At 46.5% G+C, this 21,227-nt stretch overlaps 1 protein-coding gene across 8 annotated transcripts in view; it reads left to right on the top strand.

Moving 5' to 3' along the window:
* Nucleotides 1–19,982, top strand: part of ablim1b (actin binding LIM protein 1b) — a 60,790-nt gene extending 40,808 nt beyond the window's left edge. Inside the window, exons 10-28 of one of the 8 annotated variants that reach the window (XM_036534200.1) lie at nucleotides 1,286–1,441; nucleotides 2,221–2,265; nucleotides 2,722–2,766; nucleotides 3,579–3,623; nucleotides 4,450–4,485; nucleotides 5,380–5,509; nucleotides 5,859–5,969; nucleotides 6,568–6,582; nucleotides 7,224–7,328; nucleotides 8,579–8,626; nucleotides 12,023–12,169; nucleotides 12,895–12,980; nucleotides 13,502–13,616; nucleotides 14,117–14,181; nucleotides 14,635–14,695; nucleotides 14,980–14,987; nucleotides 15,716–15,790; nucleotides 17,650–17,730; nucleotides 18,126–19,982. In XM_036534200.1, coding sequence (XP_036390093.1) covers nucleotides 1,286–1,441; nucleotides 2,221–2,265; nucleotides 2,722–2,766; nucleotides 3,579–3,623; nucleotides 4,450–4,485; nucleotides 5,380–5,509; nucleotides 5,859–5,969; nucleotides 6,568–6,582; nucleotides 7,224–7,328; nucleotides 8,579–8,626; nucleotides 12,023–12,169; nucleotides 12,895–12,980; nucleotides 13,502–13,616; nucleotides 14,117–14,181; nucleotides 14,635–14,695; nucleotides 14,980–14,987; nucleotides 15,716–15,790; nucleotides 17,650–17,730; nucleotides 18,126–18,239 — 1,488 coding nt within the window. In that variant the 3' untranslated portion in view covers nucleotides 18,240–19,982. The remainder of the gene's footprint in view (nucleotides 1–1,285; nucleotides 1,442–2,220; nucleotides 2,266–2,721; nucleotides 2,767–3,578; nucleotides 3,624–4,449; nucleotides 4,486–5,379; nucleotides 5,510–5,858; nucleotides 5,970–6,567; nucleotides 6,583–7,223; nucleotides 7,329–8,578; nucleotides 8,627–12,022; nucleotides 12,170–12,894; nucleotides 12,981–13,501; nucleotides 13,617–14,116; nucleotides 14,182–14,634; nucleotides 14,696–14,979; nucleotides 14,988–15,715; nucleotides 15,791–17,649; nucleotides 17,731–18,125) is intronic. The other 7 variants (XM_036534209.1, XM_036534226.1, XM_036534218.1 and 4 more) reach the window with 7 other exon arrangements.
* The last annotated feature ends 1,245 nt before the right edge of the window (nucleotides 19,983–21,227 follow it).

Here is a 21,227-nt window from a genome sequence, read left to right as displayed (position 1 = left end):
GATCACAGGTTGTGTCCAACTGACGTGTTTCTCCCAGATGGACGTAAATTGCCTGAAATGCACTGCAGTGATCTCAAGGTGCAGAAGTGCCCTGTGGTTCCTGTGTTTGTGCCCCGGTGTCCAGCTATGCAGAACGAAACCCCCATCCGTCCCCAGAGAACACCGGTGTGCCTGTGAGAATGCACAGAAACCTCACAGAATGTTAAACTCACAGAGCTGCTGTTCTTTCTAATGCCAGGAGGATTCCATCACAGGAAAGCCAGAAAATACAGAATGCGGATCTTAGATTAGCTTAGGATTGGTGTCCTTGCCCTGAGAAACATGAAATTGCAAGCTAAATTTACATTTACGCTCTCACACAGCCTGCCCTAGGAAAATAATAATGCATAATTATGTCTCTAAAGTTAGAATCCTGAGCTCCATTTCTGGCTTTTCAAACGGGAATTAGAAAGACGACCAAAATGGTGTGAGAAACTTCACTGAGAGACGGGTGGAGCCACGAGGTAGGCTTTACCTGAAGCTTAGCTCGGGTGATTCTGAGCCCCTGTCTGCTGGAGTTGGTCACAGCAGCATCAGAGCCACAGAGACCTCCACTGCCTGCTCTGGTGCCAGGGTGTCCATGACCTGGAGTACAGAGCTGAAATTGCAGTGTACAGAGTATAGAAGCTGTGATTGTATCTGCCCCTGTGGGGGTAAGTATTCCCTCTGTGCTCCAGAGACGAACTCCTCTGCCCTGTAGCTGTCAGTGTTCATGAGGGCAAAGTGGTGGACAGGGGCCTGGTCTGTGGAAAAGCCTCTAGACCACCAACACAGTCAGAGTCACAGCAGCAATGCAGACCTAGCAGGCTGGGACTGATCTAGATATTCTGCATCTAGGATCCAGACAGGGTCTAATCTAATTATTCTGCATCTATGATCAAGACTGGGTCTAGATTTAGTAATGCTGTGTCTATGACCTGCACAAGGTCTGATGTAGCAATTCTGTATCTATGATCCTCGCTGGGCGTAGAGCTAGAATCATAGACTGTTTCTCTGTGGCAGCGCAAACCTGCCCTCTTCAGGTGATAGGCTCGAAAAGAGGCATGCTCCTGCATGTAATTCACAGGCCACACAGGATCGGTTACTTTTATAATATGATTTATTTTTTAAAGTGACCCTCTGTCCGCACCATAAGCCCTCATGAACAGCTGCTAGCTGTAGTCTCCCAAGATGCATTGTGTTCTTTCCTGGTGACTGACCTCCTCTCCCCCCGTCTGTCTGTGTCTGTCTGTCTCTGTCTCTCCAGGCAAAAGTAGACAATGAAATCCTTGATTACAGAGACTTAGCTGCCATCCCCAAAGTCAAGGCCATTTATGACATTGAGCGCCCCGATCTGATTACCTATGAGCCTTTTTACAGCACGTCCCTGGAAGAGGGGCAGGACAGGCAGAGTTTGGGAGAGGTAATCCACCCTCAGCCAGCTCCTCTGAGCAAGAACACACAACACAGCTCAACACAGCACAGCACAGCACAGTGCAACACAGCACAGCTCAACACAGCACAGCACAGTGCAACACAGCACAGCACAGCACAGCTCAACACAGCACAGCACAGCTCAGCACAGCACAGCACAGCACAGCACAGCACAGCACAGTGCAACACAGCACAGCTCAACACAGCACAGCACAGTGCAACACAGCACAGCACAGCACAGTGCAACTCAGATGTTAGTCTTCATCCAATCCCTCAGACATTTACATGTGCACCCTGCTCAGCTACATACACACGGACGTACACATACGGTCACATAACAATCCTGTGGTGTTCCTGCAATGTACGGATCTGCTGAGGTCACTGCATGCTACCGGACCGCAGTCTGTCTCCATGGGTGCTGCTGACAGGGGAGGGACAGGGGAAGAATTTCAGATAAAACAGGATGCGCTGTGTGAGGACAGACTAGTATCCCGTCTGCGCTGGCTATAGCCTTCCTGTTTTCATTAGGTGTGTTCTGGTCTGTTGCGCACAGAGGAGATGCACATTACAGAGAAAAGAGGAGCCCCAGCCACTGTGTAACATTCTTACAATGTCAGCTCAACACTTTAGTGATGCAGTAACATTGCTACGGAAATACTGAGGAAACATGACACAGAAGCTGTAGGTGACTCGTTCCTGAGCCCAAAGGCGGATATTCTTAGGTGGCATATATCGGGACAGTTTGTCACATGCCCTCTCTGTCGACAGCCTGTGACCGCGAGACGAGAGCGATCGCCCCTGCTGGACCAGCGTGTGAGTGGCCTCGAACCCGAGACCCTCCCCTAACCCACTGACTAACACTGTGCTGCCGTTCCCTCTCACTGCTCAGTTAGCACACCCCAGCACAGCCTTAACGACACTGATGAGAGATACACCATGACCACAACGCTAACCCTCACCCGCAGGCTGGCTGATTCCCTCACCTGGCCTGTGTGTGTGTGTTTGTGTGTGTGTGTGTGTGCGTGTATAACTGTGTGTGTGTGCCTGTGCCTGTGTGTGTGTGTATGTGTCTGTGCATGTGTGTGTGCTGGTAAGTTCATTTCTTTGCATACTCTTGCATTTATTCTGTGCTTTCTGTGCATGTGGAATGTGTGTTTTAGCACATTTTTACTGTGTGAAATGTGCTCTCGCCCCCTGGTGGAACAGTACATAAAAACATGACGATGTTACAGCCACCTCTAACTGTCCTTGCTGATGCTTCCCTCACAGCCCCTGAGCACCAGCAGAGACAGCTCACCCAGACGCAGTGAGACCGTAAGTGGCAGCTCTGGCTTCTTTCTGCCCCTGATAACTGATCTGGGATCAGGTTGTCCAGCTCTAATCCTCACACCAGCCATTCTGTAGAAAATGCTAACACTTATCCAGGGCCAGCGCTTTGGAACAGTCTATCCTCACTGTCAGAGGGCAGTGTGAGACTGCCAGATATACCCTGATTACACACAGACACACACAGACACACACGCACACACACATACACACACACACACACACACACACACACACAGACACAGACACACACACACACGCACACACACAGGAAGTTAGAGGAGGCTGTTTGTCATTCTTTGATTGTGTAAACATGGTAACAGACCAGAGGGTCTATGTGAAGATGGGACATTTATGAAATAACCCTTCTGGGAGATGTTGACATTTTCACAGTGAAACTTAAACAGGAAGGCTGACGCGGCCCTGTGGAGTCCTCTCTTTAGAGATAAGCTCGTAGAGTGGCTTGGCGTCTGCAATTTAGCTCTACTGAGTTCTTCTTTGCTATAAGGCTGTGAATGTGTTTTCACTGCGAATTCTACCCTTTGTGTCTGAAAAGGCATCTGAAGGAAGCTTTCATGGCTGTAATGTTCATGATGAATCACAAAGAAAGCAACTTTAAAGGATAATATCAGAATGCTTTTAATTAACTGAAAAGTTTTCGGGAATTGAAATTTAAATATCATAAATGTAGCATCATGAGCTCATCCTCATTCCTACCACACAGTCACCTGAGGAGCGGTGCAGGGTGTGGTCAGGGTGTGGTTAGGGCGTGGTTACTCAGCTGCACTCTCTGTCCACAGCCTCAGACCCCCAGACCCAGCCACTCACCCATGCCAGAGGAGAGAGTAAGTTGGTGTTGAACTTTGACCTTTGACCTCAGGCATGGCCGATTAACTCTCCTGACACTTGCGGTCTGTATTAACACACACAGGGTGTTAAGCCTTGTATTATAGCAGTCTAATATTGATTAAGAGTTTCCAAATCCAGGATCTTACACATTCTCTGCCCCAGTTATAGAGCTGCTCTCTCTGCTGCTAACCACTATTCCCCATACTGCCCTGTCTACTGCTAACCACTAATCGCCACCACTACCCTGTATACTACTAATCACTAATCCCCACCTCTGCCCTGTCTACTGCTAACCACTATTCCATAGCACTGTCCTGTCTACTGCTAACCACTAATCCATAGCACTGTCCTGTCTACTATTTACTAATAACTACTAATACTAATACTAACTCAAAAGTATGTGTGTCTCTGTGTGTCTCTGTGTGTGAGTATTTTTGAATGTTTATATGTGTATGGTGGAGTGTGTGTGTGTGAGTGTTTTTTAATGTTTATGTGTGTATGGTGGAGTGTGTGTGTGTGTGTGTGTGTGTGTGTGTGTCAGCATGTGTATTTTCATATTTTCACATGGCTCTTTCACTGCTTCACATTGACATCTCTGGCTTTCTCACAAGGTTGTTTTGGCGTTAAAGAGACGTTGTGAGGACGTTATGTCAGGTGGAAAATTCACTACTGCTGCTACATCCCTAGCAATGATATTTCATCTTTTCTTTCTTTCAGAATTCCTTCTTTTCTCCATCCTTTCTTTCTCGCTCAGAGTGCTGTTTCACTCCCAGCATTTATGTTTATTCATCATTAATTGAACATTTATATTTTCTTTTCCAGTCTCCAAGAACTCTCTCTCCCACCCCATCTGCAGAGGTGAGCTGGCTGCCACATTACAGAGCATTACACTGCATTACATTATATTACTCTGCACCACATGGTGTCACCATGTGTTACATTACATCACATTATCATACCACATATTGTTACAGCATTTTTTTTTTACTTAAGGCCATTAAATGGCCTCACACTTTTCATATATAAAAACGCATTACATAAACAATTACACAACTATATGTAGTATTACTTTAAAGACATTATATTACTCCATAGCTAAAACATGGCATTTCAGTGCATCAGATTACCGTATTTTACTGTGTATCACATCTTTCTTATTATGCTACATAAGAAAGAGTCATATACAGTATGCTATGATAATAGGTGAAATATGAGGCGGTGTTTTGACATAAGGGCCTGTATCGGTCGCTGTGATTCCCTGCTGAGCAGCATAGCATCATGCTCTGTTCCTCCACTCATGTGTTTTTGTGCGGGCTCTCTCAGAAGCTCAATTTGTGTGAATGGGCCAAACTTATATCAGTGGCTCTGATGCTCATGGATGCTGTGTGTGTGTGTGTGTGTGTGTGGTGTGTGTGTGTGAGTGCAATACCTGAAGTGATGTCATGGCTCTGGTTCTCAGGAGCGATGTATGTGTGTATCTTATAACTGAAGTGATGTCATGCCTCTGATTCTCAGGGATGCTGTGCATCTGTGTGTGTATGTGTGTGTAATACCTGAAATGATGTCATGGTTCTGGTTCTCAGGATTGGTTGTGTGTGTGTGTGTGTGTGTAATACCTGAATTGATGTCATGGCTCTGGTTCTCAGGGATGCTCTGTGTGTGTTTGTGTGTGTCTGTGTGTGTGTATGTATGTGTATGAGTGTGTGCGTGCGTGTGTAATACCTGAAGTGATGTCATGGCTCTGGTTCTCAGGGTTGCTATGACACGAGGGACCGCATCATCCAGAGATCCACCAGCCAGGGCTCCATTGGCTCACCTGTCTACAATCGCCATAGTTACACGCCCACTCTGTCACGGTCACCCCAACACTTCCACAGACCGGGTGAGTGCCACACGCCTCTCTGACCTCTGACCTCTGACCCCTCTCCCACAGGCACCTCAGCCAGTCCTCAAGGAAGACCACCCAGCCATTTACTGTGTGTGTGCATGTGTGCGTGCGTGCATATGTGTGTGTGCTCTCACACACATGCATTGGTCAGGTGACCTGGGCTGCTCTCCTCCTCCTCCTCTCTGACCTCGATGACTTTTGGTTCTTTTTATTTCCTCAGCCTCTTTATTCCTCTGTCCTCCTCTCATTTTTTCTCTCCCTCTTTCCTTTTTCCTTGCCTTCTTTAATCCGCCGTTTTCCCATTGCCCTGCGGCCTCCTCTCCCTCCTCCTCCTCTTCCTCAGAGCCTCTGACGGGAATGCAGAAACTTTGCTCCTCCTTACGTGGTAGCCACGCCCACAATGACTCCCGCCCCACCTCCCCCTTTCGTCACCACTTCATCCCCCATAACAAAGGTAAGGGCCGAGAGGGTGTGGCCCTGGCCGCACCCTGTTCCCACCCCTCCCCCCAAACCCCCACCCCGCCTGCCCGCCCGTTCCAGCCTGCCGCCCCGCCCGCTGTCCCCCGTCAAGGTCAGGCGTCATCACGCATGCCCAGTGTGCTCAGTACAGGCCTTGGTGCAGGCCGAGACATGGGCCTGCTGTGCCGTGGTGACCACTCCTCTCACCACATTTTGGAACACGCTTGTGTATGCGTGACACAGTCAGTGTGCGTGACCCGTTCGCCCCGAGTCCGTGCTTAGAGCTGCTCGTGTGACGTTTTCTGTGCGTCACGATTATCAAACTCCATCCTGACACAAATCACCGCATCTCAACAGCGATAACTGCACCACACACGCGGAGTCACTAAACAGGAAGTGACCTTGGGCACAGATATAGCGACATACACATGCAGAACGCAGAGAAAGCCCTAACCCACTGACCCTGGATGTGACGGCTGTCACTGCGGCAGCCGTAGTGCAGAAATGCCTCTCTCAGTGTCTGCTGTGCTGCATGCTCCCACCTCTCTGGCTGCCTGATGTGTAACACGCCTCTGCCTCCATCTTCCTTCCAGACTCTTTCTGCGTAGGTACGTCACCGCGCTGCCTTCCTGCCACTCCTCTGTGAGGCTTTGGCTGTGTTGTTTAGGTGACTGTAGAGTGTGTATGGCCTGGCTACACGTATGTATGTATATATGATATATATATATATAAATATATGTACGGTATATGATGTATATATATTACTACTGAAGTTACTAATTCACATTTACTTTTGCACGGTTAGCTGTTAAAGTTTTAAGGGCAGTCTTGAACGCCTTCTAACATAGCGATTTTCTCTGTAATCTCGTGCTCTTATACTTGTATGTTAATGCTATAGTAGTAACGGTCAGTTTTTGAACGGAGCATGTTGTGTCATTGTGCCAAGCTGCAGCATGCGTCTGTGCATCTGTTTCTCCATCCCGTCCGCACACCTGTGCTTTTTGTTTTGTGGTCACGCGACCCGTGTACACCTGTACCCTAAAGGTGCTTGTGTCACCCCGGGATCGATCGCATTTCACTCCTCTATTCCGTGCCCCTCCGCACTCTCTCCCCCCGGCCCGCTCTTTATCCCTCGTTCTTTGGTTTGAGGTTTTGACCCCGCCATCTTTGCGTTCTGTTTCTCTCGTTTTCGTCTGGACGTTTGACTTTGCTCCGTCTTACGTTCTTCCCTGGTTTTTCTCGTTTGGAGGCAACGAGCCGTCCAGCGGCCGGAACTCCCCCCTGTCTGCACGGTCAGACAGCCGCCCGGTCACCCCAACTCTCTCTCTCAACCCTAAACATTTCCATCTCCCAGGTAGGAGCTCGAGCTTGCGTCTGTCTGAGTTCCCATGTGCTGCTTTGTAGCCCTCTCTGTCTCCTTACCTCTCTCCTTCTCTCCCTCTCTCTCTGTCTCCTTCTCTTTCTCTCTCTTCTTCTTTCTCTCTGTCCTTCTCTCCCTCTCTCCCCCTTCATCTCTCTCTCTCGCTGTGTTGTTGTCACCATTGACCATCATGTCTTCATTTCCTACCCTGGAGTGGAAATCAGAGGTTTCCCGCTGCTATGAAATGTTCTGAATGCACCAGCAGAACGACAGAGGATTCAAACCCGCAACCTCTAGGTTCAGTGCCGTAGCACTCCTCTCCAGTGCAATAGTGCTACTACAGTGCCCCTCTGCTGTTCTTATGACTAAGGATGAAATTTCAGCCTTTTAATAATAATGAAAAGATGAAGTAGAACTTAATTCCCATCAAACTACAACTGTTTAATAAAAATCTGTTTGTGTATTAAGTGTATAATGAATACCCTATTTTTGTGTCATTTGTAGAATTACATGATAAATGGTTGCCACGGGTCGTGGTTGTTGTGATATCAGTATAAAGGACTTTAAATTGCCTTAAATGCACCATGTTCATGCTTTGTTATGAGTCTTCACCATTTGCAGACATTACTGTTTCAGTGCTGTGTGTCTGTTAGCATCTGAGGGGCCATAAGCCTCAGGCCGTGCTGACTCATCAGCCTCCTCAGATAGTGCAGAATCATGTCTGAGGTCAGATGGGAGTGTTGCTGAGTCAAAACCAGGATTGTTCAGCCATGCTTTTAATACATGCAGTCCATGTCTGACAGTAATATGTAAACATGGTGTATTTTATTCTCACCCTTTATTGTGGAGGCACTGGGCCTGTGCTTTATCACAGGTATTTCATGTTTTTTCTGCTGTGGGTCTAATCACTCTGTTAAACAAACAGCCCCATCCTGGTTGTGTGTGTTACGTGAAAACGGTTGAATGGTGTGTCTTTGTCCTTCATACCTGCAGAATCATGCGGACCCCTTTCCTGCAGAATTATCACATTCATGTGCTCATTTACTGACTCTTTGTATCCATGTGTTCATGCACCAATCCAACATGTTCATGTGGTCGTGCACTGAATCATTTCCTCTGCAGTGGTCAGTGATGGCTCTTCGTGCTGAGTGTAGCAGACAGGTTCACGTTTGTCATTGTTCACCTCATCCTCCATGGCTCTGTTGGTGTCAGAACGTGACTGTATCTCTGCTCTTTCCCCACAGATCAAGGCATAAACATCTACAGGAAGCCCCCCATCTATAAACAGCACGGTACCCCTTCTAGCCTCCTCTCCTCTCTGCTCTTTCACACACACACTTTGTGGAGGTTTTTTTAAGAAGATGATGATTTACAGAAACAAAACTACATATAACATTACTGACAGAGCTACTGTAGTAACCAGTAACCTATGGGCAGGAAGCTGGTGTTAAAGCTTTAACCTGTGGGTGTTATTTTGTGTTTTTAAGTGGATGTGGATTGTGCATCAGAGCATGGTTTTATTGCTATACTGTGTTCAGTAAATTAGCTGTGGGGTTAGATGGTGCTATTTATCTCTTATAAACATGGCAGTGGGTACCAGCTAGGACCAGAACTTATCTTCTTTGCTTCCTTATACAGTGTAACATACTGAACATATGTGGTGTCCTGCAGAGTTAAAGTGCCAACTCTGGGAGGGTGCATCCTTTGTGTTCTCATTGTCCATCTGTTTGTCTCTTCATTCGGACCCGTGCCATCCCTCCTCACACCTCATTAACCCCTGACCACGCATCATGTGACCGCCCCCGTGTCCCTGTGTAAGTACCGAGTACTGAGTCTCTAGTTTTGGGTTAGCTCTCCCGAGCGTAACTGTCTGGGCGGCTGAAACCTCTCTCTGCTGTGAAACGGCAACAAATCGCTGCATCTCCTCAAAGCAACATCCTCACACTCACACCAGCTCTCACTGCACACGCCCGTACTCCCGGGCAGCTCCCAAAGCTCTCTCAACGCTGCTGAAGCGTTACAGGGATGTTGTGAGAATGGTTTTATATTAGTAACACAAAGGCTTCAGATTTTGACTGTAGCTGTAAATAGAACAAGTGTCAGTCTTATCAGCAATGTGAAGGAGAGAGTAAATTTTAATCAGTACGAAGCCAATTGCTCAAAGCAACTGTGTCAGACCAGGAAAGGGCAACAGTGTGAAGTCTTATTTTTGGAATATGACCAGAAAGTTATTGGTTAAAATTCCTCAGGGGGACACTGCTGTAGGATCCGTGAACAAGGTTCTAAACCTTAACTGGACCCATGAAAAGACATGACACACAGTATAGGTGTGTCATGTGTATGATTTGCATATATACATGAAGTGATGATGAAACAGATGGTACAGTATAACGTTTGAAGGCTGTGTGAGATATGAGGCTGTTGTTTTGAGGTGTACTTTCGGGGTGTTCTCCTGTACCTATGCTGTAACCCACATACTGCAGCCTGCTCTAGAACAACCTCTGCTTCCCCAAATGCATTCCTCAGGGAAATAAACCACAGTCTTTAATCATTTATAATTATCAGTAAAAATGCGTTTGCCTTTCACCTTTCTGTTAACACTCTATGAGTCTGTATTCAGTTCCCTTTCGAAAGCTCACCTGCCCCTTCCTCTATGTGCTGTCAGTCAGACAGGGGTTGTGGTCTATGGCTCCGCCCTCAGTGTGCTAGCGGTCTGCCGGGGTGTGTGGTCTGTAGCCCCTCCCTCCTCTGCATAATCTTTTAGATTTATAAAAGAAAACCTCATAAACCTAAACCTTTTTATATGTGTTCCATCACCAGCTGAATGAAACAGAACATTAATTTTTTAAGATAAACTCATAAAACAACATAAAACAGCATTAAAACAACACTGAAGGTTTCTCCTATGTCTAATGGGTTCAGGCCTGGTGACATGCAGTGTCTCTCCAGGACAGTTTCCCTGGGGGTGGGGGTCAGAGTATACCGAGAGCTTATGCTTTTTTACATTACACAACCTACAAATTGTCTCTGAAAACAATTTAAACTCTGGGAAAGTGTTTCTTTGGATTTGCTTCAAAGCATTCACTTAAACATTCTCATAAATGCGCACAGCACTACATATGAAATATAAAATTGTTTAAAACTGTATGTAAAACAAAAATTGTTATACTGTCCCATTCATTATGAGTACCTGCTTATCATAGAGATATGACCATTACCCTCAACAGTAAGAGCCTTATAATCATACATCAGTGATAAAGGCCACGCTCTCGCTTTGGTTAGATAGTGGCCCAAAGCCCTGACCTAGGATCAGTCCATTAAGCTCTACCTGTGGCCCAACCATTCTGTGCAACAGCTAGAACAGATACAGAATCAGTCTTCAGAGGAAGCATCTGCTCATTTCACTTTTATGTCCAAACAAACACTTTCCCTGTTGTTGATTTAAAAACATTGGCCAACTCATTTCTCAGAATCACTGTGCATGAATTCCATGTTGCAGGCGGTTTTGTGTGGATCCAAGCCACGGTTTAATATCACCTTTTATGATCCTGTCTGTACTGTCATGAAACAGAAACTGGTTGCCTGCCACTTTATTAACAGGATACTTGGCATCTGTGAAAAGTGATCAGTACAGTGCCCTCCCAGGGCCAGGAGTGGAACTGCATGCCAGCTGGACCTTCAGTCAAAACCAGAACCCAAGGACTGCTTGTGCTTTGCCCTGCACTTTGAGACAGACATCCAGAGCGCATTACAAGCTTTAACTCTGAAATGGGTTTTTACACAGCAGTTTTTATCTGCAGACTGGGGTGCAGTTTGGGGTTGTGGTGGATGGCAGACAGGCGAAAGGCATGGAGAACAAAGTTAAAGGAGATTCAGATGTGAAAGAAATTTCCAGGTGGAAGTGATTTAATCTGTAATGTATTCAGAGGTACTTCAAGGCCAGAGCAGATTCACTGTAGACTAAAATGGGCTGATCATTGCAGTTGTTTTTGCTGATCATAATCTCTTGGATTATTCTGATGATTATAATCTTAAATTATGATCTGTTTAGGTTAGTGTTAGATAATTAAAATGTAATGGCTGCTCAGATTTGTCACTCAAAGTTAATGTCAAAGTCAGAGTGAAGAGAAGCTAGAGGGTAATGCAGCCTTGAACCTCAGACCGAGGCTGAGGCTGGGCCCTGAGTCTCCGCCCATCACTGTCACAGAGGAGGCTGAGAGCTCCTGACACTCACTTACATTTACATTTATTCATTTGGCAGACGCTTTTATCCAAAGCGTCTTACCAGTGAAGTAGAGTACAACACAAGCAAAAAGCCAGTACACTGGATATCCCGCTGCTCCGACAGGCACAAAACTGGCCACCTAAACTCTGCATCTGACATTCGTCAGGACCCCTCCTTGCACCGGCACCATTCAGACATCCTTTTTCAGTATCAAAAAATATCAAAAAATATCAAAAAATAAATATGGAAACATCAAACTGTAATATTGGCTTGTGTATTTTTTTTTAAAAGCTTACTAATTAAAGGATATAGAAACAACCCCTTCAGCCTCCTGAATGATGGGCACGGAGGAATGAGGAAGGTCAGATGCCTCTTAGTGATTGGCCAGCATTGTTCCCTCTGCCCTGCCCACAATTCATAGACCAGCCCCCCTGAATGCCAATCTGCCAATCCGCCAATCCAGATTCAGCTGCCATGGCAGCACAAAGCAAGTCTGCCGACGACATCATCAAATCCGCCAAGTTCCCTGCCGCCTACGCCCCCAGCCCTGACCAAACGCCAAAGATCGAGACAGACTACTGGCCCTGCCCGCCCTCCCCGGCTGCAGTAGGTAGGCTCCTCCTTCTGCACCAGGACACGCAGTCGATCCAGATCCAGGCCTAACCAGCTGCACACAGAGTGTCTCCTGTTACCTTTGGCCTGGCACACCCATAGGTATAGAGCCCCTGCAGAGACAGTGACGTTTCCCCAGCAGCTTGTGTCCCTGTGTAGCTCAGTTAGCTGCCTTGGTGTGACTTTTCAGAACAGATTATAAAGAATTGTGCCTTACACAGAACAATGCCATTAGCACGAGGAATCTGGCCATTCACAACAACCCATCATTATGCAAAAATAAAAATACATAAATGAGCTCATTTATGTCATTGACTTCATACTGATCATGACATTTCTGGGTGTGTGTCTTTATGTTTCGTTTTACCTTTTGTCAAACCCTACATTACCTCATTCACGCTCATATGTGTGAGTGCTGTAGCAGCTCCTCCTGCAGGCCTCTGAGGGAAGTGATGTGTTTTAGCAGCTGGTTACGGTAGCTCTCCCTTTGAGAAGCGGGTTTTCCCTGGGCTACTGAGGGACCCGGTCAGTGAGAATCACCACTGCTTATAGAGCACATGGCTGGAGACCTTAGTGATCTTGTCGAGAGGGATTTGATTGGTCCCAACCACTTGAATCAATTTCTTGATGACTTTGACAGATATAATTGTGGATTAGACTGCAAGGTGTGTGTGTGTGTGTGTGTGTATATGTGTATTCATAGTGTGTTTCTGGTACTGTCAGGTTCAGATGGGAGGCGTCGTTCACGAGAGGAGGAGGAGGAGGAGCTTCTGAAACGAAGACAAATCCAGGAAGAGCATCTCAACAAGGTCAGCTAACATAGCTACTGCAGTTAACACTACTAATGTAGCTACTACAAATAATACAGCTAATATAGCCAATATGGCTAATACAGCTAATACAACTAAGACAGCTAATATAGTCAACACAGGTAACACACATAATGTAGCTAATACAGTTAACATAGCTAATACTGCTGACATAGCTAATACAGACAACAGAGCTAACATGGCTATTGCAGTCAACACAGCTAATACAGCCAACACGGCTAACACAACTAATATAGCTAATACTGCCAGTACTGTTAGTACAGCTAATACAGCTAATACGGCTAACACAGCTACTACAACCAGCACAGCTACTGCAGCTAATACAGCTAATACAGGCAGTACAGCCAATGTCCTCCAGGTTTATGGTGTATTTACACAGTGTTTACTACATTTAGTCAGGGTTTACTAAAGGTTTACTCAGTGTTTCCTGAGGCTTTACTCAGTGTTCAATTTTCTCAGCGTTTACTCGGTGTTCACCTCCTGTGTAACTGTGTCCTCAGATCCAGTCTGGGCTGGGGAAGCTGATCCTAAAGGAAGAGATGGAGAAGGAGCGTTATTCCCGCAGCGTTTCCGCCCAGCGCTGTGACTCCGCCCAGTACACCAACTGCACAGGAGGTAGCCCCGCCCCACCCACTATCCCCGCCCACACTACACCCACCTGCCCCGGCACATTCCAGCTCTGAGTGACCCCATCCCCCTCACAGCTATGCGCATAAAGCCACACGGTCTGGTGCAGTTTCCCAACAAAATATGTCTGTCAAAGGCTAAAATGATTTGCTGCTCAGAAAGCTGGGCTTTCTAATCTCTCTCAGCTGCAAGCCCTGTGGAGCTTTGGGGGGATGGATCTTCTGAGGACAGACTCAGGCTAGAAGTATGTGTGGAGGGTTGTTTGTTTTCTGTGTTAAGCTTTGCATTGTTTGTCATATTTCCCATCACACAGACTAACTGGGATAAAATGGGGCAGATGGTTTTCCCCAGGAGAGAGGCAGTTTGACATTGTTCATTTCAACATCGTTCCAGCAGTTTGATATTATTTTGTCTGTGCTGTGTCTGTGGCACGTGACCTCTGACCTGTCACTTAAACATAGCTCTGACCGTCTCTGTGTCCATTGCAGACCCCAACTCCCCAACCTCCAAAACGTCCTCACTGCCTGGATATGGCCGAAACGGGCTCCACAGGGTAAGACAGAGAAAGGCGCTATATTTCCTTCCAAAAATGAGAGAAAGAGGGAGGGAGGAGAAACAGAGGGTTAGAAAGAGAGGTAAAGAGGGAGAATTTTAACCAAACTTTACTGGGACGTCACAACAAAGCACAGATACAATTCATTTTGAAGAAGTGCATCAAGAAAGAAAACAAAAGAGAGAGAGAGAGAGATGGAGATTGAGAGGTTAGACAGTGAGAGAAAGGAAGACAGGTAGAAAGAAAGAGGGGGAGAGGGAGAGAGGTAGGAGAGAGGGGAAAGAGAGAGAGAGGCAGAGATGGAAGAGAAAGAGGAAGAAGAGAAAGGGATAGAAGGAAAGGGAGAGCAGCAGAAACAGAGAGAGAAAGAGTGATAGGAAGACCCCGGTGTGGAGAATCCTTATATCTGCAGCCCAGCCCTCACTAAGCCGCTGTGTGTTTCTGTCCCTGCAGCCCCAGTCCACAGACTTCACACAGTACAACAGCTACGGAGATGTGTGTGGCGGAGTGAGAGGTACTGTACCCGCTGAGGGCCACCCTCACCATATCCCATAATGCCCTGTGTGTAACGATGACATCAGACCCTCTTCATTCTGTGTGGGAATTCTGGATTCTGTTCACTCTACATAAACATGGACCAATTGGTTCCCATTTAGGAACAAAGATTCATTGTTATGTTGCTATTTTCAAAACCATTCATTTAACTTTGTGACTGTGTCGTTCTGAATATGTTTTGGTCAAATTGATGGCGTGAGATATATTAACATACTTCTTTAACTCTCTTTCTTTGTCTTGCAGAGTTCAAGGTACGTAAGGAGCGTGCATGCCTGTCACCCTCCACTGTGCTGTTCCTGCAGCTCACAGCATGCTCATTGCCTTGCATGACCATGGATGCGTGCGCTCATGTTACGTTCTCGGGCGTACACATGTAACGGAATGCGGTTCACTGCCATGCGCTCTGCTTGCATATGTGTTCTGTTCTGTGAGGGTGCGGTTTACTCACGGTCCCTCAGACCCCTCCGCGGTCACGGTCAGTGATAAACTCACAGTGTGCCGCCAGCGGCAGATACATGTAGGTCATACTCTAATACTGCACGTCTTCCTTTTTCCTTTCATTAAAAAAGTATGGACTCTCAGCGAATAGCAGTCTGGCCGGATTACATGTTCATTTAAAGGAGACACTTCAATCTGAACATAACTGACCAACAGGGTGAAACGGTCGCACAGTTTTCACCACACCTTTCGGTCTGTGAAATGTGACACCCTCAGTGGGCGCGGTCAGGAAGTGCCTGAGGCTGGTACGAGCCCAGATGTAATGAGCGATAATGAGTGTGAGATCTGTAACTCAGGGTCCGGCAGGAGGAAGCCGGGTGAGGTGTTTTGTCTCGGGGGGTTGCCACGGTAATAGGGGAGGGAGAGGGTGCCCTTCCTGTGTGTGTTGAGGAAGGTGTTTTGTCGTCATGGTAACACTGCAGACTTCTCCTGATGGGCTGATGGGCTGCGCTTTATCACCTGTGTGTGTTCTGTTCTGTAGCCCATTCAGGACGGCAGTGACTACACTTCCAGAATGGACAGGGGACTGTCTATGCCTAATATGTTGGAACCAAAAGCAAGTATTTCATTCCTGTCATATTGTTGAAATTTGTTTTATTTTTTAAAATTTCTTTCAGGAAACCCGTTGCTCCTTTGTGTTTATGACCAGTGTAGTGTGTGTGTCGTGAGTGCTTTGTGAGGCAGAGCCATCAGACGTTTGGTGTTTCTGTAAACCAGAGGGGTGTAGGGTTCAGTAAGGATCTTTGCAGAATAGGAGCTGAACCTGATCTCTCAGTCACAGAGCCTGAGAGAGGCCCTCCTCCAGGGCTGGCAGTACACACGGATTCACACTGTGGTCCAGATGGATTTTTACAGAGGCAGTGGGCTAAAGCTCACAACAGCAGTACCTAACCTGGGCCTGGAACGTACAACCTAATGTTGCACAACGGCAGTTACTGCGACAGTATGTGTATCTGTTTGCGCATAAGCAGACAGGTGTGCCTCACCTGTGTGGTCCTGTTCTGCCCATGAGGCCCCGAGGCCAACTGCAGTTACTCGCCTCAGTTACCATGGTTCCCAGTTCCCATAATACATAGCGTGCATTGTGTGCCCCTGTACTGACGGTGCACAACCTCTGACCTCTGGAATGACAGCTCTGTCCCTCGGTTTCCTTCTGTGTGAAAAGGAAGTGACATCACAGTGTTGTGGTTGTTAAGCTGTGAGCCTACTTGCTAGTTAAAACCATCACACCTGGTGTTATAGCTTAACCTCAATCACGATGACCTCAGTGTCACACAAGATGTGACGCTCCCACCACCCAACCTCACCCCCGTACTCACAAAAGTCTGTCATGCCATGAAGTTTGCCTCATCAACTAAAAACTGGAAAGCAGAAACCAGAAACGCAAGAGTCTAAGCATTTAGATAGTTACCGAAGTCCAAATGACACAGGACCGCGCCGCACCAACACGACTCTGTAGGACATTTTACTTTCTCTGTTTTTCAGAGAGTCCTTGTATTTCACGTTTCAGCAGTGTGTTTTCCCGCTTTTGCGAGATGTGGGCATCCTCATGGCATCAGAGATGTGGAGTCTGAGTGCGTGGGGCTGGCACTGTGTCAGTGCGCTCTCATCCACACCGCTGTGATGAAAGCCATGTGCTCAGGTCTCTCCGCCTGTGCTTGTGTGTCCCTCAGCTGCCTCTCATCCTCAGTGCTTTAGCTCTCAGGAAGGTGTGTGTCCTGTCTGGCTCGGTAGCAGTGTAATCTGAGTGAAATATCAGTTTTTTGGATAAAAATACACACACACACAAACACACACACACACACTGCAAGCTCAGGTGCAGCAGTTTCTGGGGGTCACACAGAGGTCACCCCGTTAACCCTGCACAACGTCATTTGACCCAACACCTCCCCTGATCATCCACCTCCCAGGATTCTGGGGATGGCACAGCACAGCATGTCACACATAATGTTCTCACAATGTTCTTGCAACACTGTGACAATCACACACATGTCACAGACATGCTGGGAATGCCACTGATGGGTTGATTTTATCTGTTTGTATTTGTTGACTGCGGTCTTTACCAGTATCTCCACCAAGGGGAGAGATAGAGAGACATAGAGACGTGTGTGTGTGTGTATGCATGTGTGTGTATGTGTGATGTTTGTATGTGTGTGCGTGCATGATGTGTGTACATACCTGTGTGTGTGTGTGTGTGTGTGTGTGTGTGTGTGTGTGTGTGTGTGTTTGTATGTGATTATTAGGCAGGAGTCTGCAGAGGCAATGTTACCTCTGCATAGAGGCAGAATAGCCTGCAGTCCATTCAGCATGGCCAGCCCCATCCAAGCCTTAGAAAGGGCATGTGACCCCCCCGCACTCACAAACATACACACACACACATAGACTGACCCTTGCAACACGCTGTCTGTCTTAAAGGTGTACCCCTACGAAATGCTCACCATCACCGGCAGAGGCCGTGCCAAGCTCCCCAAGGACGTGGACAGAACCAGGCTGGAGGTAACAGCTTACCTGGAGCGTTTTACCTGACCTTGGCTGTGATGCCCCCCTCAGCTTATTGGCATGATGTACAGAGCACATACTGCACTGATTTTTTTTTTTTTTTACAGTTTTACAGTTTTATCATGCACTCTCTTTTTATGGCCGAACAGCACACCATTTTCCTTTATGCTTTTGTTGTGTTTCCCCAAAGAGAAATGTATTTTAGTTTATGGTTAGTCATAATTGGATTCATTCTGATTGGTTTTGTTTCTGTTGTGGTGTCCCGTGGCTGTTTAGTGTTAGCAGCGGTTAGCTCTGGACCCGCTGACTCTCCTTCCCTCTCCCTCTTGATCTCCCTTTCCCTCTCCCTCTCCCTGTCCTTGCCCTCTTCCTCTCCCTCTCCCTCTCCACAGCGGCACTTGTCTCCCGAGCTCTTCTTCGATATTTTTGGGATGGAGATCCAGGAGTTCGACAGACTGCCCCTGTGGAAACGCAACGACATGAAAAAGAAAGCCAAGCTCTTCTAACCCTCAGAACCCGCATGTCTTCATTTATACACACAATCAGCCTCTCACTCCACTATTGGAATTTTACATATAGAGTTTGGTTTGATTTGAATTTTATTCTAACGGTTACGAGCAGAAACCCTGTGAAAAGAAAGTTTATTTTTTTGCTTGAACAGAAGGCTACCCCCAGATTCAGATACTAGAAGTAGATTTGAATGAGTGTAATGGGGTGGAAGGAAAGCAAAGGCGTATTTTAAAAGAGGAGGAGACAGGAAGAGGAAAGCGCTTGTTTTCTAAGGGTTTTAAATAAACAGAGCTGCTTCTTTATTTTTCTCTGGGTTTCACTGCTGCCCAAATTTTATTCGAAGGACCCCCCCATAGACGTCAGCGGGGTTCTTATGCTAAAGAGCCATTTAATACACTGCACACCCCCTCCCACCCCCCACCCCCACACCACCGCTGGTACTAATGAGAGCTTCCAACTGCATCCCTGCATTTAGGACAGAGGGAATCGGCTTCCGGTGCTGGGGGTGGGGGGAACGAAGGCCTCTGCTTCATTACTGGCTACCCACTGCAAGGCCCCAGGGACCCTCTCTGGAAAACATTAAACCTGGGAAAGTGCTTGGGTTGGACACACCGAGTGTTCACAGATTATCCGACCAGATCTGTCCCTGGGTTTAACATCCGTCGTCTTTCTTTCCAGATAAACTGCTATAATTTCAGTCTCACATTATGTTAAGTATTTAGTTATTTAAGACGCTGATCGTTTTATCTGAGAATAGATAGACGTGCCCTTCAATATCCCCTTGTCGATGTTTGAGGAGTCTGACTGCAACCCTGCAGTGTCACCACTAGAGGTCAGGCTTGAATCATGTCTGTGTGTGCTAACCAGCTTGTCTCGGTTTTTTGAACATAATATCGTCACCGTTTTACACAGAATATAACTTAATGACTTATGTTCCTTCTTTCAGTGTCATTGTAAAACCATCAGTCCCAGATTTTTGGCCCATAATATCAGTAAACACAAAGTGCATCTACCAAATATCACTGCAAACATGTAGAATGATGTTAAGAAAAATAACTACAGCTGGTGTGACTGTGTTTTATAGATGAATTATAAACTGCCATTTTGTTGTATTAAGGAAAGCAGTGCTTCTGGTCACTTTGCAGGAGTGGCATTGGCGCTGATGCTCTGAACTTCAGTTCAACCTGCATTTTTAGGAATCAGATACTTGTCAGCCACAAAGCCTAAAAGAGCATAGTTCTCCAAGCCACATTCTACAGATGTGCTGTGTTTTGAGCATTATGGGATGTCACTGCTGGAGACTCTTTCAGCAGGTTCTGCGGGACCAATTGGGGCACTGGTTACCGTGGCAATCCTGGGCCTGTAACCAATCGTTAACGAAGACTTTGCTGTAGTTGTAAATAGATAACCGAAAAAGATGATGTCACATCTCCCTCAGCGAACGTTTTTTTTTTTTTTTTGATGAAATCCCTTTGTACACTCCTTGGTATGAAGGCAAAAATGCGCTGTTGCCCTTAGAAACACGATTCTTTATAATACAACAGTAATGTATTTGAAAATGGATTTTAAAGTGTTTTAGCAGTGAAGAACTATGGTAATCCACCTTCCATATCAAATGAAAAGATACAAAAGAGACAGAGTTTTGATATGCATATTTACCAATGTTTTATGTCTTTTGGAAGAGAGACTTTAATGATGTAACAGTGCTACTGAATAATAAAGAGCAGCCATTCATAACAGCACAATCTCTTCTCTTTCTACACAGTTGTGTGTGTGTGTGTGTGTGTGTGTGCAGTATGTGAGACAATAAGAGAGAGTGATTTGTGTAGAGCCTGTTGTAACTGTGTGTATCTGTGTGTATTTGAGTGAGAGTGTGAGTGTGTTTGAGTGTGTATCCGTGTGTGTGAGAGAGAGAGTGTTGAGCCTGCTCAGACTGTGTGTAGATGTGTGTGTCTCAGTGTGAGAGTGTGAGTTTGTCTGTGTGTTTGAGTGTGAGTTTGTCTGTGTGTTTGAGTGTGTGTGTGTGTGTGTGTGTGTGAGAGAGAGAGAGAGTGTTGAGCCTGCTCAGACTGTGCAGATGTGTGTGTCTGAGTGTGAGAGTGTGAGTTTGTGTGTTTGAGTGTGAGTGTGTCTGTGTTTGTGTGTGTGTGTGTGTGTGTGTGTGTGTGAGAGAGAGAGAGAGAGAGAGAGAGAGAGCATATGTGTCAGAACAGCGTGTGTCTGTCTCTCTGAGTGTTGAGCCTGCTCAGACTGTGTGTAGATGTGTCCTCTAATGTTCCCCTGCCTTACCAAGAGTTTACTTGTTCTTCTCCTTCAGTCTGAAATGTCAGAGACACCCCCTCAGTCCCAGAGCCCAGCTGCACAGGGTCTCTCTCTCTCTGTGGGTGTGTGAGTGCTTTGAACTGAACAATATGGACCCCTTCATTCACCGTTTGATCACTTACCACTCCACTGTGTGAGAGTTCAAATAGAGAGTCCACCACAAGTCACAGCATGTGTGTGTGTGTGTATGTGTGAGTGAGAGTGAGAGAGAGAGAGCATGTGTGTATGTGGGTGCGTGTGTGTGTGTGTGTGTGTGTGAGAGAGAGAGAGAAAGAGAGAGCGCATATGTGTCTGTAGATTCAGAACAGCGTGTCTCTGTCTGTCTGTCTGTCAGGATATCTGTCTGTCTGTCTCTTGTTTCTCAATTCAGTTTTTCATTTGAAGTGGCTTTATGGGCGTGACTATGAATCGCATGTGTTGCCAAAGCATTCCTAAACTTACAGGAAACGCTGTAACACTGACACAGAATTACAGAATTACTCAGACAACAAATCCACAGACCAATTAATTATGAGAATAATGAATATATGATGACAGAGTCGTCACATAACTTATATTGTGGACATGCTGTGTCTGTTGTGGCATTGTCACAACCTACCAGGAAGATGACGTTTGGGTCCGGCTCTCTCTCTGTGTCTCGTTTCCTGTTCCTTTCGGCCTGT

Source organism: Megalops cyprinoides, chromosome 1, assembly GCF_013368585.1.
Source record: "Megalops cyprinoides isolate fMegCyp1 chromosome 1, fMegCyp1.pri, whole genome shotgun sequence".
Lineage (NCBI taxonomy): Eukaryota > Metazoa > Chordata > Actinopteri > Elopiformes > Megalopidae > Megalops > Megalops cyprinoides.
This window is presented reverse-complemented; position numbering and strand designations above follow the sequence as displayed.